Genomic DNA, 17,593 nt, shown 5'->3' on the forward strand with positions numbered 1-17,593 from the left:
TTTTCAAGAATTGGTCAATCAACTGTGGCTCCAAATTTTAGAATCATTTGATGTGCCTTGAGCTGAGAATTTATTGAAGATCAATCATCCCTAAAGCTGGATACGTGAGTGAAAGACTTGAGAAAATTTAAAAGAATAAAAACATATATATTATACTAATAACCGTATTAACAAATACAGATATGAATGGAAACTGCACTATAACAAAGAATACAAAATCAGGCACATTCCTGCAACTCGATCGAATTAGGTCAGAACAAAAATTAGAAGAAAAATGCATAAATGAGATTGTACAAGAAACGAGCAGGGGGCCCTAGTGTCAAGATCTCAGTCTACCTGGGGCTCAAATCTCATTCTAAAATTGAGGAATATCAGAACCCTATTCCTGGAACAAGGTGTTTCTGATTTCCAATCATGTGTTGGGAATTTGTAACAGGGAGTCAAAGGGAAGCATTAAAGTTGCTTCTGTTGCTATATATTCTCGATGCATTTAAGGTATAAAGGTACTCTGGTTCCCGTAGTCTCGAGATTCTCGACTTCTCCAGCTACTCTGTGATTGGTTGTAAAAGTCTGAACTGTAGTCTTGACTACCAAATGCCAACATTTGAAACATTCTGATTTGTGCAGAATGTTGTGCTGAATTATAAATTTCACTTTGGCCCGGTTTCATTCCATTACTGAGATCGGATGACTCGTCTAATGAGTCTAAAGCCCTCACAACCTGAGGCGGTGAAGAAAGGAAATCTGTAAGATTATGCCTGATGTAGTTAAGAAAAGAGAACTTTCTGTTACTCATTAAACTTGAATACCTGACTCATTTTTGGTCTTTTTCCAGCTGAATGACGAACACAAGCAGCAGCTGCCTCAATCATCCGAAACATTTCACTAGCAACATAGTTCTTTTCCAGCCTCAGATCCACCAATTCTTCAAAATTCTCATGTTCAAGTGCTTCAGCAAGCAATGGTCGAGCCTGAAGCACACATGAATTATGTTAAACAGTAGAGTACAGAAACTTGCCAGACAATCTCTCCTACTCTTCTTCTGTCAACAAGTACTAAAGTTAGACTGGGTTGGGCTTGAGAAGTATCCAAAGTCTCTTTTTTTTTTTTTTTCGGTTACATTAAATCTAAAATATGAAAAAATATTACTTAAATGTTTACTTATAACAATAAATAAACAATGATTACATACAAGGAAATTTCTTCAATATATTTGTTTCAATCTTTCACTTAATTTGCGCCATTATTTAGTGATTATATTGAAGTTCTCTACACTAGTTAATTTAAATTATTGTGTTACAAAACAAAGAAAATAAGATATTATTTCTGTATATCTTCTTCTGTCTTTTTGGGTAGCATTCACAGGTTTGAGGGTCATATTACTTACCCATTCAACCAGGCTCTCATCACCTAATGGCTGAGAGGCATCAACAGGCTTGCGACCTGTAATTAGCTCCAAAAGCATAACCCCAAATGAATAAACATCAGACTTTTCAGTCAGCTTTCCACTTGTTGCATATTCAGGAGCCATGTATCTGGAAAACACAACTCCAATATCAGAAAAATTAAGATACAGTATATAAGCACAGTATATATAAGGATGTATGATACACACAACCTTTTTAACATTTCATGTGTCACTCTAAGCCTAATTGATGTGAAAAGCCTTTAGGCACACTGTTATAAACATTTATAACATAGACCGCTAAATATCGATTTTTATTAATTTACCCATCTAATACCACCAATCAGAATCTGATTATGCTCACATGATATGCGGATAAAAACAGAATCAAATATCTACATAACCATGAACATTGGCTAATGCTTTAAGAGGCACCAAGAATCATCCATCATATCAAATTACCCACCCAAAGGTTCCCATCACACGTGTAGATACATGTGTATTTGAATCCAGTTCCAATGCTATCTTTGCAAGCCCAAAATCTGCGACCTGTGACGGAAAAGAGAATGTTTAGAAACATGAATTGTTAACTACAAAGTTACATTGGTGAAGTTATAAATCTGCTGCAGTAGCCAAGTGCATTTAACAGGACACGCTAGTTTTCTTATTTTTCTAATACTGCCAAAATAAATTTTATCTAACAAAATACAGTTGACACTCCATCAACTCTGCAAGGCACGGTATAACTAATAATTAGGAGCAATAAACTAAATCCAGTTCAAAGCAGATTGTTTATCTTCAAGAGCAAATTAGGTTCATACCTTAGCTTCAAAATTGTTATTGAGAAGAATATTTGAGGACTTAATATCTCTGTGAATAATGCGAGGATGACCTGGTAAACCAAAAGGGAAATGTCTTAGAAAGCAACATTGGAAAAGCAGATGAGAGTAAGCCCAGAAGAAAACAAGAAAAACACACAAGGTTATGACCTCAACCTCAAGTATACATAATTCCTTAATGAGATTAGGACAGTACATATAATGATCCTTGATAAAGTCTTCTGTTTCATAAACATTTTTCATAATGTTAGCAATAGAACAAGGTTTCCATACTAATCTCATTCTTATTCCTATAATTTATGATGGTTTTGTTGCTAATACTGATCCTGGTAGCAGTGTCTCTGATTTACAAGTAAAAGTCCATAAGAAAAATCATAAATTTTATTTAAAAGCAAAATATATCCAGAAGAATGAGTAACTGGAAAATTACAGTCTTCATGTAGATAAGCTATCCCATGAGCTGAACCGGCAGCAACCTTGACTCTGGTTGCCCAATCCATCACTGGTATGCCTTCAGCTGCAAAATTCCATAGCAAAACAGAAAAAGGTTGACAGATTATTTTCATATGGGTGCTATTTTTGGCAAAAATAAAATAAAATAAAATTGTGCATGGATTCTTAGGTTTGTGTATGAAAAAGTATATTGCCATATGAAAATGCAAAAAGAATGAACTAAGCTAGGATGAACCATTTTTTCCGGTACAACATTAATGAATGAAGTGGTTTTGGGTGATACAGATATCTCTTGTGGAACCTTCTTTGACCCTGAACTTTATTTGCAAGTTCTACACATAAATTTGCGTTCTCATAGAGGAAAACATACTCAAAAAATTAAAATCAGAAGAATGCCTTACCATGGAGATGGTAGTAAAGAGTGTTGTTCGGGACATACTCATAGACAAGCAACCGTTGATGCTCAGATATACAGTAACCCACTAGTGAAACCAAATGACGATGATGTACTCGGCTAATGATCTCAACTTCTGCTTTGAATTCACGCTCTCCCTGACCACCACCTATCTTCAACTGTTTCACAGCTACTTCTCTTCCATCAGTCAGGACACCTTTGTATACACAACCAAATCCACCTTCACCCAAAACATTATGTGCTGCAAACCCATTTGTGGCCTGAGCTAATTCTTCATAAGTGAACCCAGACTTTGAATTGTTTACTCCACTCGACTCTGGTGGTGAATATATGAAACCACTTTGGGAACCAATTCCTCCAAGGGGAGTTGGAGAATATGGCCTCAGAAATGCTGCATCTGTAAAGTGCATGCAACTTAAATAATTAACTTCAATGATCTCATTTCACTATATTAAATTAAAGCCAGCTCAGTAACAACTTACAAAAAATGGATCCTATCATCCAAATAACAGTAGCGATTAAGCATGTCATTCCACGAAAAGACACGATCAGATATTGAATCCAAAACCAGAAACTGTATATGACTTGCCATTAAATGGACTTCAGCCTATTTATAACATTACAAAATTTAATTGCATATATCATACATAATGCATCCATTAAACATCTACAAATTACCCTCAAAAACCCATGTTCAAACACAATTTCCAGAATGATTAACAACAATGATTGCCTCATTTGACAAGTCATAAACTTTCTATAGGCAGTGACAATTAGCAAATATATTTTACAACTTTTTCAAATCCAAGTCCGGTAAAAGGAAACGTTAACACAATCCAATAGTAAACAAACTTTGATTTCTTGCTTTCAACCATAGTCATTGCACTTCAGTATTGAGATCAAAATTCTGTACCAAGTAAGTACAATTTCATACAATTAAAGACAGAATAATAAATTATAGAGTTTCTAGTGATATAGTAATAGGTATCAAAATAAAATTGCTTCAAGTTGTAAATTTAGAGTACACACAACCCCAAGGCTGTAATGAAAATGTTTGAGCAATGATCAAAACAAAACCTGAATTCTGTGAGGATGCAAAAGGAGAAGGCATATTGTAACCAATGTGTGATCCAGTTGTCTTTCTCTTCTGTTTCCGTGAAAACCACACAGCCATGACAAGAAGACTTAGTAACAAAAGCCCCACTGTGATGCCTATTGCTACAGCACCTGCAGGGCCTAAAGCCCCTGCATTGCTGGATGAAGTATTCGCTGCAGCACCAGTACGATTAGTTGATTCTGCTGTTGGTTTCTCCGTTGGTATGGCTGGTAAAGGTGAAGTACTAGGAGTTCCAGTTGTAGATGAATTACTCGGAGGAGCAGGAGGTGAAACTGCAGGCGGAGAAGAGGATGAGGGAACTGAAGGAGCTGGTGGCGACAATGTGGATGGAGGGGGTGATCTTGTAACTGGTGGAGGAGCAGATCCAGATGCAGGTGGTGGAGTTGAAACTGCAGGAGGTGAAGGAGCACTTTTAGGTGGGTTTGACACAGGTGGAGGTGGAGAATTGGAGGAAGGTGGTGATGGGTTATTAGCTGGAGGAGGCGGAGATGGTGCAATAGTCTGAGGAGGTGTAGGGGTTGGAGGTGCAGCGGCTGGAGGTGATGGGCTGGCTTGCGGAGGAGGAGCAGAAACAACCACCGGTGCTGGAGGGGGTGGACTTTTGGGGGGAGGGGAAGCAACAGCAGGAGGCGATGGTGGGGGTGTTGTTGGTGGCGAGGGAGGTGGAGCAATTGGTGGTGATGGCGGTGGTGATGGTGGTGGTGAAGTAGAAGGAGGAGGAGTTGTTGACGGTGGTGGCGATGCAGGTGGCGATGGGGGAGGGGCAGCAGGGACAGCTGGAGGAGGGGATTGAGGGGGTGGTGCTGAAGGGGTAGAAGGAGTCGCAGGCGTTGAAGGCGGTGGGGAGTCAGTGGTCTGGTTAGTTTTTGATGTTGTAGGTGGTGGTGAAGTGGTTGTTGGTGAATCGGGTGATGCTGCTGTCGAAGATGGCGAAACTGAACTCATTTTTTTCTGTGACTTAATATTTCAAAGAAAATGTACAGTGTAGCTACACATCCATATCTACTCAAGAAAATACCCAATCTTATCTCAAAATTCGACAACTATTCATAAACCTACAGCAAAATTCACCAGAAATGCCAAAATTCTCCAAGAATCTACAATCAAGAACCCTAAAAACACTGCTTCAAAATGTCACTCCAAGCTAATCGACCAACTCCTGAACACTGACTATCAACCTTCAAAGAAACCTACTCCAAAAAAGAAGAAGCAGAACCCAGTTCAAAAAACCCTTTTATGAACAAAAATCCAAATAAAAAAAATACAAATTCACAGCAACAAACAGATCAAAAAGAGTCCTAACCTGGTCTTCAACAGCCACCAAGACAAAAACTTGACGCCAAAGGGAAAATGCAGCACAACCCAGAAGCTGAAAACCAAAGCAAAGGTTAGCAATGCGGTCGTCTTACAGGTTGGAAAAATTATTTGAATTGGGGGAATGCAAGTTTTAGTTGTTTTTTTTTTATTTTAAATTATTTGGTAATGGGGAGATTGAAAAGGCAATTTTTTTCGTGGAAAAAGGAGAACAAGGGGGATACAGTGAAGCCATAAAATATGCACCGAAACGTGGGGGCGACTTGGGTTGAGTCTACTCATCACATGTACAGCAAATCATTCGCACCATGTTCAGACAGGACAATCACCAGTTAACTACCAAACCACCATCTCCAACTAAGTTGTCTCGTTCTTCTTTTTACAATAAAATTATTATTATATCAGAATTATTTTATTTTTAATTTTTAATTATTTAATTATATAATAATATATTATTATTTATATATATAAATTATATATAATATTATTTTTATATATAAAATTATTTATTTTTAATAAAAACAGAATTTTATTAAAAATAATATTATATATAATATTTTAAATATATAATTAAATATATAAATAATTTTGAATCATTAATAGATTATTATTTTATATTTAATTTAAAATTATTTAATTATATAATTATTTTTATAATATTTTATTAATATATATTTTATGATTAAATCATAAATAACTTATTAGAAATAGGGCTAGATCCGAGCCGAGCCAAGCTCAGCTCGAGCCAGAAATGAGCTTGGCTTAGTCGAGCTCGAGCTGGTTCGAATTGGCTAGATAGAATTTTTTTTAAAATTTTTTATACAAAACGGCGTCATTTTGATTAATATATATTAAAAACAACGTTATTTTGATAAGGAAAAACAAGCTGAGCCGAACGTGAGCCCGAAATGAGCCGAGCCGAGCTGAGTTCAAATCGAGCTCGAGTTGAACTCGAGCCGCTTATATATGAACCGAGTCGAGCTCGAGCTGGCTGCGAGCTCGGCTCGAATCCAGCCCTAATTAGAAAGATAATTAAGTTTCAAAGAGTTAATTAATTTTGGAAAAAATATTTTTTTAATTACCAAAAATTAGAAATGAAGGATTTTTATTCTTTCTAAAGATGATTAGGGAGTTGGAGTTATAGATGAGGTTTACATTAAATTGAAAAAAAAAACTATTAATTGGTCTTTGTGGTTAATAAAATTAGGATTATATTTTAATCAAATTTATTCGAGTTTAAAGTCAGTTTGAACAAATTTGAGTCAAAAAATTCAATAATTTTGAATTCAAACTTTAGAGTGTTTGGCTCATCAAGCTTGTGAGTTTAAAATTTTGATACAAAATGATATTGTTTTGATCAATATGTATTAAAATGACGTCGATTTAGTAACGACTTAAGCTAAAAGCTAGATTCGAGTTCAATTTCATACAAATCGAATCAAGTTAAGCTAAGGCAAGCTTGAGTTTGATTCGATTCAAATCTAACCTTAAATAAAACAATTTACACTAGTTTTAAATAATAGTATTACGTGTATGATTTTACACACAAACATTAATATGTCATCGTGTGATTAAATAGTTTTAAATTACAGATAAAATAATATTCAATCACATGTGAGACATCATTAATTGTACACATAATTTTATGGGGGTTTAAATATTTTATTTGATATTCAAATTATCTGTTGTTATGTGATTTGATATTACTTTATCTTTATTTAAAATTATTTAATAATATAACATCACATAATTTATATACCTAAGTAATTATTCAAAATTGAGTGTCTGTGATTTTTTTTGTAATGAGAAATCTCATTTTAATCGAATCATCACTTTTAAGATCAAACCAACTACACCGAATATAATAAACTCTTAGTCTAATGATAGACTGTATAACCACTAAACTAAGTCAAAAGTTTGATATTAAGATATCGTCAAAAGAGATTTAAACTCATACTATTTTATACATAAAATCTTATATTTTATCACTTAAACTAAACACCCCTCCCCCCAACAAAGGAGAGTGTCTATGACATTGCTCTTGATTGGATTTAGTAATGTGTAATCATATAAAACGATGAGTCAAAGGTAAATGCAAAAACATGGGAGTGCAAATACAGGCGCATTCCAAGCATAAATTTGTAATAGTTGGCATTGGCAATGGCAATGCCAATATCTTATTGTATTAACAAGTCAATTGTAATTATTTTTGTTTTATAATATCAACACCGCGTATGGGGTTCATATTCCGATTTAGTCAGCGCTGAATAGTAAATTTCAGCCAAAAGACTTATTCCCATGCCAATGTTTAAAAGTCTTGGAAGACAGTTTTAAAAGCTTAAAGTATTTATTTATTATCTAATTTATATTAGAATTAAAGATAAAAATATTATTTTATGAATTTAGGAATTTTATATCTTTTTATTTATAATTGTCTTCTAAGACTTTTAAAAACTATAATTTTACCCCCAATTGATCAAGTTAGTTTACAGATCGTCGAAAAGTTGTCCTCTATCTTTGTCTTCAGCCTCCTCATTTGCTTAAGACCAAGCTTACAATGTCACGACTTGTTATCTCTTCTCTCAAGTTCCTCATCAATGACATTTGTGTTTGAAAGCTTTGTTACCAGAAGCTTCAATTGTCATCTTCATCATTCTAGAAGCTTCAATCATTCCAAACCAGGACTCCATCGCTCAATCATTCAAGAACCAAAACGTCGTCGATGAGAAGATGAAACTTCATCTTCTATTTTGTCTTTTGTCTCTATTAGTTGATTTTTCGAGAGATAGAATGTCGCTTAGCACTGGGAGAGAGAGAGTCAGTTGAAGAAGGCAACCGAAGACAAATTTCGGTGGTGGGAAAACTAGTGACCAAAGAAAAATAAACCCTATAAGAAAAAATATAATTTTAGAAACTTAGGTTAAAAGAAAATTATGAGTTTTTAAAACTAAGGTGAAGAAATGAGATTTTATATATATATATATATATACATATATATTAATTGTTTGGTTAAATGACAATTATACTTTTAAATTTAATGAATTTTATTAACTTTAACAGTTAACGGATGCATATTTAAGTTTTTTAAACTTCACGTATAAAAGTTTGAAAATACACTAATATTGGGTGAGAATAAGTTTTTGGGACAATATAGAAATACCAATACTATATATTATACAATACGCCAAATAAAATTGTGGATCTAGGTTACATTAAATTCCAACCCACTAAAATTTCTTTGGTGAATGGTCTGTGGGAAACTTTCTTTGTGGTTGGTTGAGCTAATGTTTTTCTTGCTATGCCACAAGTGGCACGACTTGTCCTTTAACAGGTCTTAACGTAACATGGTTCATAGGTATGATGGGTTACATTAAATTTGGTGTAACATGACCATGGCCATGTCTAGTGATGGGAATGATAATGTCAAAATGTTCTTTTGTATGTAATAAGAAACTGTATTTAGATTCTGAGTAACATTTTTGTCCCTAAAGCATGTTCTAATCTCAGATATTGATAATGGATTCCAAAAAAGAGCGAGAGAGCAGACCAACATGATCAGACAAGACAAGTTCATCTGAAAATTGGCCGACTGGTTTTTGAAGTAAAATTGTCCCATAAGGGATAAGGCAGAAGCTTCATTCCAAGAACGTACAGTTTGGTTCCCCACCCACACCACCCCGGATTTCCAGTATTGGCGTCACGGATGTTCAAAACTGTAGTTGTAGTATGAAATTACGGTTTTAAAAATTGAATCAAATTAGTTGATTCGATTAGTTGAATCGTCAATTACTAATCAAACTAATTGAATTATATATAAAATCAGGTTTTATTCGATCAATATAAAAAATTAATTTTTTTTTTTTAAATTCATTATGAAAACTTGAATCAAAACTTTATTTATTATATTTGAATATATTTACTATCAAATTAAACTTATTTTAATATTAAATAAGTTAAATTATATATTTAATTATAAATTATATAAAAAATTTAATATTATTTTTAATAATTAACCAATTTGACTATCAATTGAATCAAGACACTCTTTTTATTGAATTGATATCTGATCTAATTTTAAAAATATTTATTCAAAGAAAATCCTGAGTCAAACCAAAATCAATTAAAAGAATAATTAACTTTAAATCAAATTGATAATACCAATTAACAAATTCTCTTTTTTTTCATTCAATAATTTTTAAAAAATAAGTTCAATTTTTTTAAGTTTTTATGAACACCCAAGTAGCTTTTCTAAATAATCTATTAAAAATATAAACATATAATTTTATTATAATTATATGTGTTTATATAAATAATATTATATATATATTTTCCTATTTATATTTATAATTTTGAGCCCCCAAATTTATATAATTTTCGGTCACTACTCTGTACCCACTGTCTCCGACTCTCTCGACCTTGAGGCCTCAAATTCACGCTATTTCGCTCCTGTCGTGCAGGTACGCGCCACCGCAACAAAATCCCACCTCAGGGAACCGTAATTTACGCTTATTTTATATAAAATAGAACTGCTGGTTTCTTCTGTTATATTTCGTGTGAGCCCTTGCTTGATTTCAGAGAAAATGGTAGAGAATAAAGTGGAGATAATTTACAGTTGAATCATCTGGTCTCAAGAGCTAACGAACTTAATTAAACATTGGACGAATTTGCTGAAAAGGGTTTTCACTTTTTTTTCTTGGAAAAGAGATTGTTTTGCCATTGTACCGGGAAACAAACAAGGGGTTGTACAATGTAGTATCAGGGTTAGTAATTGCTATGTATATATGGTGCGAATTATGGCAGTTCATGTACAGATAAATAAGTTCTTAGTCTACGGACCTCCTTGGAGAGTTGATGCATCGATTGCCTAGCTTGCTTTGCTCAATAGAAACTTTAGTGTGGTGCTGAACCTCTTTGAAAAAAAAGTGTTACTAGGTGATGTAAAAATAGAGCTCTGTGCATTGTTCTCTAGCCTTGAAATAATTTAGAAATGATCAAGCAGCTTTAAATTTTGGGTGGAAACGCATTCCTTTGCGGTGATGAGAGTATGAAAATAGTCTTTTGGGATACGTAGAAGTTCTCTTAGCTGATGAATTCACTGAGTTTGAAACCTTCACTTTATTTTATCCTGGTTGAAGCGGTTTTGAACCCTTAGCTCTACTGGAAGCTGTAGGTTTTTTGCATTCAACTTTTCTTTCTTTTTTCTTGAAAATAAATAAATCTACTCATCCAACTTATATGTAGCACTACATGCATGATATACGGCTAATGAGTGAATCAAAAAGCTGTAGAAAGTGCTAGTTATTAGAACTCTGCTTAGAATATTGGCACTGAATTTAGCATTGGGACATTTGAGTTGAGCGCCTATGATTTTTACTAGGTTGATTAGTCTAATTGGGTATTGTTACACAAATTTGTTTATATATGTATACAGAGAGGGTTGAGATCATGGATTCTTTTAGTATGGCATATAAAGGGACTTCAGATGTAATTATAACTATTTGATCTTAACTTCTTCTGCCTCGTTGGCCTCTATTTGATGGAAGTGGATAATGTACTGAGTTCTGTTTCCTTTGATGTTGAGCTACTTGATGCAATCTTTATTGCCATTGCTCCATTGAATTTCCAAGTTTTGTAGTATAAAACATGATATAATATGTTTGTGCATTGGTTTATTATTTTAGATGTACAAACTTCCATTTTTGTGAGCTTGCTTGGTAAAGTTCTTTACCTGTCCCCCTCTTGTGTGTTGTTGTGAAGACGTCACAATCAACCAAAATGTGCCGGTATCAGGTTTGGGACGACAACATACCTGGAAGTGAAATCTACGAGCAAAGCCTTGAAGAACATAGAAATGAGGCTACTGATTTTCTTCACCAGCTGGAGGAGTGCATGAATGAGTTGAGAGAAATGATAGATAGCATTAAAGAAATCAATAAACGTTTAAAAAGGATAAACTATTTTTTATGTGCATTCTTGTTTGTCTTATGTATTTTAGAGGGGCTAAAATATTTTCTCTATGTACGTTTAACATGAAGAAGTGCTGAAGATCGAGTTGAAAGAAATTGCGTGATGTCTGCTTGTACAGGTTTACTTACATTGAGTGGACTAAACACCTTATTACTGAATGTTGTTTTTGTGTTTGGATTTTGCTTTTCTTTCTGACTTTCATAGTTATATCAAATTTGTAATAGTTGTTTGGTTTTGTTTGCATACTTAAATGGTGTATCTTATCATGGTTTCATTCTCCACTGGCATCTCACTCCATTCTTGAAACTTGACAATGTTAATGTCTTTAATGATAGGTGAAGTCCCCCTGCTTGAATGAAAAGACAAAATAAAACATGAAGCCCTACATGTGTGTTATTTTTTAAACAATAGCAAGAGTTGTGGGGGCCAAATATGACAGTTTATAATGTGTAGTACCCTTGGCAAATCTCATATGAACAAAGTATAAGAGAGATGTAATATATTTGTGTATATGTCTTAACCCTTAATTACACATTCTAAATCTGTGAGGATCCAATCCGAAAGTAGACAATATCACTATTAGGTGGGTTGTCAGAAAAATGAGACAAATCTCTACAAGGACATTTGTTACGCTTTAGCAGGGGCATAGACTCATTCATATGGCTAGATAGGAGATGTTGAGCCGGTATAAATTGTGCTTGTTGATGTAGCACCTCTAGGAAATTCAAATTTAGTATTGTCTGATTTTCCAGGTGTTTACTCTCATGAATTAGCATGGAAATTCAACCTTATCATTGATTAAAGTGGCTCTCGAGTGAAGGAATAAGCCACTTTCTTGCGTCTTTGATGAATTTGGTGGCACTAGGAGTCAGTTCTGATCTTCTGTAGCACACTGTTTGATTTGAAGCTACAGATGCATCTTGATTTAACAATAGAGAAATGAATTTTTTTTCAAGTGAATGTCTTAAAATCTATCTGTCAGACAGGATAAAAGATTGATTGCCTCCAATACTGAAGATAATCTGACAGGAGAAAATTATTATCGAATTAAGCAAATGAAAAAAATAAACAACGCCCCCTAACCAATCACTGTAACTTATCAATAATATTCTCAAGCTTTGGAGTCATATGTGGCTCTGTACTAGAAAAGTCACAACAATCCTCAGTGATTGGCAATAGGGGGAGCAGGTGAATGCCAAGCCTACACTCTCCCAAGCGGGAGGACCAAAGCAGAGGCCACTAGCTCTTTTGTTTGCCGACCGAAAACCTAATTCTCCACATACACGGTATCTTGCTTTCTTACATTACACCATGTTGGTCCATCGATTTTCCTTCCTTCTGTTGCACTTCGCGTAAATGGCATCAAGCCGTCCGCAAGGACTCACTTGATCCTCTTCCCTAGAGATCCCATATGAGGGAACTCTAAGAGAGTTGTCGACCTATACTTCCCAAGCTGGATCAATCTTCGCAGGTAGTGCAATTGCGTGACAAAGTATCCCAAACGGTAATGGTGATCATTGTACACTCCAAATCCAAAATCTGCTACAGAATGTTTTAAGCCTTGTTTCTTCACAATTCTACCCCATTTCCATCATACAGAACCATTTTCCATGAAAGTCCCATCAAACCAGGGCTCAGTAGTATCTTTCAAACACTTCCTTATCATGGTATCACATCAAGAAAGCCCACCTCTTAGCTATCAAAGCCATCTTGCTGCTCTAGCAATCGGTTTCCCATAAAAATATGAACATCTTGGGGTTATAGTACTTGAATTCAAGGCATCAACATCCTTCCAAAGAGCTGAAACTATATCAGCTTATGATTCTTCTCTGATTCCATTGATTGAATGCCAGATTACTGAAACCGGATTCAGTTACCATATCCAAGAATCACCAACAGTACATAGAAGATCACCGTCTATACTTTTATACTTAAATCCTTTAAACAGTAACATCACAATAATCCCTGGATAAAACTTTAAGATGCAAAGGATGCACTAACACAAGTAAAATACCAACCTGTCTTTTCAAATTTATACTCTAAACAAAATGGCCTGGTGAAGACACAGTCACCTTACAGCGGATAACAAAAACTTAACTGATCAAGAATTGATTGATGTTAAGAAACAGAAACCAGCAACACTGCAATCCTAATAATGCCCCTAGCCCACGGGAAATGATTGAAGAAATACCATTTTGACTGCAATTGGTCAGGGAAGACGAATTCAAAACCCCAGTTTGGTTATTCTTAAGTTTAATGGTGTACTTAATGAGTGCATTATTGGCATCAAGTGAGAGAATAAAATGAACTGCTGATATCAAAATGGGAAGGTTAATTGTCACAGAACAAGCCATAAAGGGCTTCCTCTAACCAGAAAGAACCGAAGATGAGAAGAGAGGATATCAAGAGTGACACTGAGAAAGAGGAAATTATGTGATTTTCTTTCAAATTACCGTTGGCTTTTTTTGACTCTAAGATGATCAAATCAGCTTTGAAAACTTTGTATACGAAAGAAGAGTTGTAGAACCGAGATGGGTAAGAGACAGAAAGTGAAGAGAGAGATAATTTAATGAGATATGGGTGGACATATTCGTCCTGATCACCAGCTTTCAGAGTGAAGTTCTGGAAGAAAGAGTTTGCGTGGAGAGCGGATGTGATGAAGAGTCCGTCAGAAGAAACGTAGAGGATCAAGGAGCGCAGTTGAGTTTGTTTTAGGGAACAGAAACAATGAAGTCCGTAGCTTTTCAGAATGTCAAGGCTCCATAGCCGGTTTAACTTCACGTTCAGGCGCTGCTGATGTAGAAAATGGAACCGGAGGGTTTATAGGGTTTGTTGGGAATTTTAAAAGGCTTTTGTACTGTAAGTTCGATTTGCATTTATTTTCCCCTTTCAAATTTAAGAGGCTTTCCCTAAAAACAAGACAGATTCACTTCACTTCTAAACTAATCAAGAAAAAATTGAAGTCTAGCAAAAGCTCTGGATAATCTCATCGATATATCGTTAAATTGAAAGCTCAAAACCAGCACCAGAAATTTAGCAATGGGGCATGTATTGCTCTTATTTTAAAATGTATGCACAAGCATGTAAACCAAAGGCAACATATATCAATTATAAACACTAATCAAATCCTGATGACACCTAGATTAAATCCCCATGAACAAAGTTTCAGAAACAATGTTAGTGACTGTAGTGACGAAACCAGCAGAATTTCCCCACTCCACCGCATCCTTCTTCCTCTTCATCACCCCTACTGTGAATCCACCATAAGAGATTAGTAAGTGAGTTCCCATCATCATAACCGTTCAAGTTTCTAATCTTCTGCAACGCATTTTCTTTATCATAGATCCCTTCCAAAGCATAAACAAAACCCTTCCATCCTTCTCCAACTCCCTCTCTTCCTAAAGCCGGCAATGTCCACTTCACAAGTTCTCTTGCGAATCTGATATCAGAAAACAAAACCTCAGTGATCGGCAATAGTGGGAGCAGCTGAATGCCAAGTCTGCACTCTCTCCAATCAGGAGGAGCAAACCAAAGTCCACTATCTCTCTTGTTAGCCCAAAGAACACCTACAACTCTATTCTCTCGGGTGAAATCTTGGCTATACAGAGTATCTTGTTCTCTTACATGCCACCATGTCTGTGCTGCCTGAATCTCCATTGAAGCTAGCACTGATCCAGTGGCCACAAGGTGGGTATCTCCATATGCTAGCCCCATCAAGGCTGCTGAATAGTATGCATTCACAGCCTCACTCGTGCTCTCCTGATTCCTTCCATCCGCAAATTCAGTTAGCCCTCCAGCCCAAGAATGCAACTTATACAAGTCAAAGCATCTCAAACGAGGATAATTCGAATTTTCGTTTCGACCCAAGTTCATAAAATCAGCCATAAGTGAATAAGCTTGAGGCCTATACTTCCTCCCCCAAGCTGGATCGATCTTTGCAAGTACTGCAATTGCATAAACAAAGTATCCCAAGTGGTAATGGTGGTCATTGTACACTCCAAATCCAAAATCTGCTCCACTATCTACTGAACCTTGTTTTGTCACTATTCCACCCCATTTTCCATCATATAGAAAACCATTTGCATTAAAAGTCCCATCTAACCAGGGCTCAATTGTATCCTTCAAGAACTTCCTTATTACTGGTATCACATCAAGGTAACACACCTCTTCAGCAATCAAAGCCAATCTCGCTGCTCTAGCAATCAATTTCCCATAAAAATACGACGATGTCGTAGTTGTAGGACTTGAATTCAAGGCATCAACATCCTTAGAAAGAGCTGACACTATTTCAGCATATGATTCTTCAGCAATTCCATTAATCGAATGCCAAGTTACTGAAACTGAATCCGGTTTCAATACCCAAGAATCACCAACAATACCAACAAGATCACCATCTATACTATTATACTTAAAATCCTCTAAAACAGTGACATCACAATCATCCCTAGATAAAAGTTTAAGATGCAAAGGATGCGCTAACATAAGTAAATCACCCCAACCTTTCTTCTCAAATTTATACTCTAAACAAAATGGCTTAGTGAAAACAGCATGACCTGAAAGCGGATAGCACGAACTGAACCGATCAAGAAGTGACTGATATTGAATATTAGAATCTGGCAACACCGCAATCCGAATAATGCCTGTAAACCCTCCAGAAATGATTGAAGAAACACCATTTTGACTCAAATTGATCGGAGAGGACGAATATAAAACCCAGGTTTGGTTGTTGTTAAGTTTAATGGTGTACTTGTTGAGTGAAATACTGGCATCAAGTGAGAGAATGGCATGAATGGTTGATATCATGATAGGAATATTACTGGTCACACTGCAGGTCACATAAGGGCTTCCCCTTACAAGAAAGAAACGAAAATATGAAGAGGGGATATCAAGAGTGACACTGAGATCACAGTAAGAAGAAATTATATGACTTTGTAGCGAATCCAGGCAGGTTTTATTCGGTCCTGAGATGATCAAATCAGCATTGAAAACTTGGTATATGAAAGAAGAGTTGTGGAACTGAGATGGGTAGGAGATAGAAAGTGAAGACTGAGATGATTTAATAAGGTACGGGTGGATGTATTCGGGCTGATCGCCAGCTTTAAGCGTGAAGTTTTGGAAGAAAGAGTTTGTGGGGAGAGGGGATGACAGAAGACTCCGAGAGAAGAAAAGGGAAGGATCAGGGAGCACAGAGGATTCTGCCTTAGGGAACAGGAACGGTGAAGTTGGTCGCTTTCTGTAATGTTGAGACTCCATAGCCGGAGTTTCGGGTTCTGAATCTAGCTCTGGTTGGGGTTCAGATTCAATGGCAGGCGGTGAAGGAGAAATTAAAGAGGAGGGTCTAAAGGGTTTCTTGGGCTTCTTAAAGGGCTTTGTGAGTATCCTGGAAACTCTCCTTCTCAGCTTTTTCAACATGGTTGTTTTGTTGTAACTTGATTAAGTTTGTTGGGATTTGGTGGAGAAAAAGTAGGAGGAAGTGGGTACGGTTGAATATTTTTTATGTTGCAGGTTGATAAATTTGACTTGAATGACAGGTGGGGGGACTTGACTTGGGGGTTTTGTTGAAGAAACAGAAATGTGAAGAGGGAAAAGGGTTGGATTTGGAGTGAAGATGAGAAGAATGAGGAAGTGGGAATTTGAGGATTGCAAGATATGCCAAGTAACGTTGAATCAGAATGTGGAAACTCTGAAGGAAAGACAAGCACTTTCAAGTGGGTTTTTCAGAATGCTTAAGAGGTAAGAAAGGTTGCTTGATTTTGGGCTTGAAGATGATAAGAGTAACTCCATTAAGATTTAAATTAGAGTTCACCATATTAAGTAAGATAAACACTTAATCTAAGGTTTTCACTTATTTAATGTGATTAATTCAGACCCAATTAAATAAAAAAATGTTACTTCCAACTTAATTTTAAAAAGATTATTCAACTCAAGTAAATATTCGCGGTATAACTACAGAAGTAGTGATGATTTGACCATCATTAAAGACAAATTCATTTCAACCCAACTCCATTAAAATATAAATTAGAGTTTACATTATTAAACAAATTAAAAATCGAATCCATAGTTTTCACCTATTTAATATAATC

General features: G+C 35.5%; 2 protein-coding genes, 1 long non-coding RNA gene and 1 pseudogene across 5 annotated transcripts; 1 reads left to right on the top strand and 3 right to left on the bottom strand.

Annotated features, from left to right (window-relative positions):
* Positions 1-126: 126 nt before the first annotated feature.
* LOC123198183 (proline-rich receptor-like protein kinase PERK8) lies at positions 127-5,854 on the bottom strand. Of its 3 annotated transcripts, none has more exons than XM_044612834.1 (10): positions 5,790-5,854; positions 5,533-5,598; positions 4,190-5,419; positions 3,099-3,509; positions 2,675-2,761; positions 2,227-2,297; positions 1,872-1,954; positions 1,388-1,535; positions 810-971; positions 127-721 (listed from the first exon to the last, which is right to left on the bottom strand). In XM_044612834.1, the coding sequence occupies exons 3-10, from the start codon at positions 5,172-5,174 to the stop codon at positions 491-493; spliced, it is 2,178 nt and encodes a 725-aa protein (XP_044468769.1). In that variant the 5' UTR covers positions 5,175-5,419; positions 5,533-5,598; positions 5,790-5,854; the 3' UTR covers positions 127-490. The 3 variants fall into 3 exon arrangements, with proteins under 3 accessions (XP_044468769.1, XP_044468770.1, XP_044468768.1); XM_044612835.1 differs by having other exon boundaries at positions 5,768-5,793; XM_044612833.1 differs by lacking the exon at positions 5,790-5,854 and having other exon boundaries at positions 5,533-5,713.
* Positions 5,855-9,887: 4,033 nt separating this feature from the next.
* On the top strand, positions 9,888-11,746 carry LOC123197653. The gene is made up of 2 exons (XR_006497896.1): positions 9,888-10,000; positions 11,225-11,746. It is a non-coding gene; the product is annotated as an uncharacterized LOC123197653 (long non-coding RNA).
* Positions 11,747-12,891: 1,145 nt separating this feature from the next.
* On the bottom strand, positions 12,892-14,318 carry LOC123197504 (annotated as a pseudogene).
* Positions 14,319-14,542: 224 nt separating this feature from the next.
* LOC123198177 (probable endo-1,3(4)-beta-glucanase ARB_01444) lies at positions 14,543-17,232 on the bottom strand. Its single transcript, XM_044612824.1, has one exon. The coding sequence runs from the start codon at positions 16,920-16,922 to the stop codon at positions 14,688-14,690; it is 2,235 nt and encodes a 744-aa protein (XP_044468759.1). The 5' UTR covers positions 16,923-17,232; the 3' UTR covers positions 14,543-14,687.
* Between the last annotated feature and the right edge of the window lie 361 nt (positions 17,233-17,593).

Source organism: Mangifera indica, chromosome 15 (assembly GCF_011075055.1).
Source record: "Mangifera indica cultivar Alphonso chromosome 15, CATAS_Mindica_2.1, whole genome shotgun sequence".
In the NCBI taxonomy this organism is placed as follows: domain Eukaryota; kingdom Viridiplantae; phylum Streptophyta; class Magnoliopsida; order Sapindales; family Anacardiaceae; genus Mangifera; species Mangifera indica.

What these genes read in the sequence shown, in the direction of transcription:
- LOC123198183 (XM_044612834.1), bottom strand. Translation starts at nt 5,174, where the DNA reads ATGAGTTCAGTTTCGCCATCTTCGACAGCAGCATCACCCGATTCACCA. An exon ending in AGCTTATCTACATGAAGACT is followed by an intron (nt 2,298 to 2,674) that starts GTAATTTTCCAG and finishes TTGGTTTACCAG; the next exon opens with GTCATCCTCGCATTATTCAC. An exon ending in CGTGTGATGGGAACCTTTGG is followed by an intron (nt 1,536 to 1,871) that starts GTGGGTAATTTG and finishes TGTGTTTTCCAG; the next exon opens with ATACATGGCTCCTGAATATG.
- LOC123198177 (XM_044612824.1), bottom strand. Translation starts at nt 16,922, where the DNA reads ATGTTGAAAAAGCTGAGAAGGAGAGTTTCCAGGATACTCACAAAGCCC.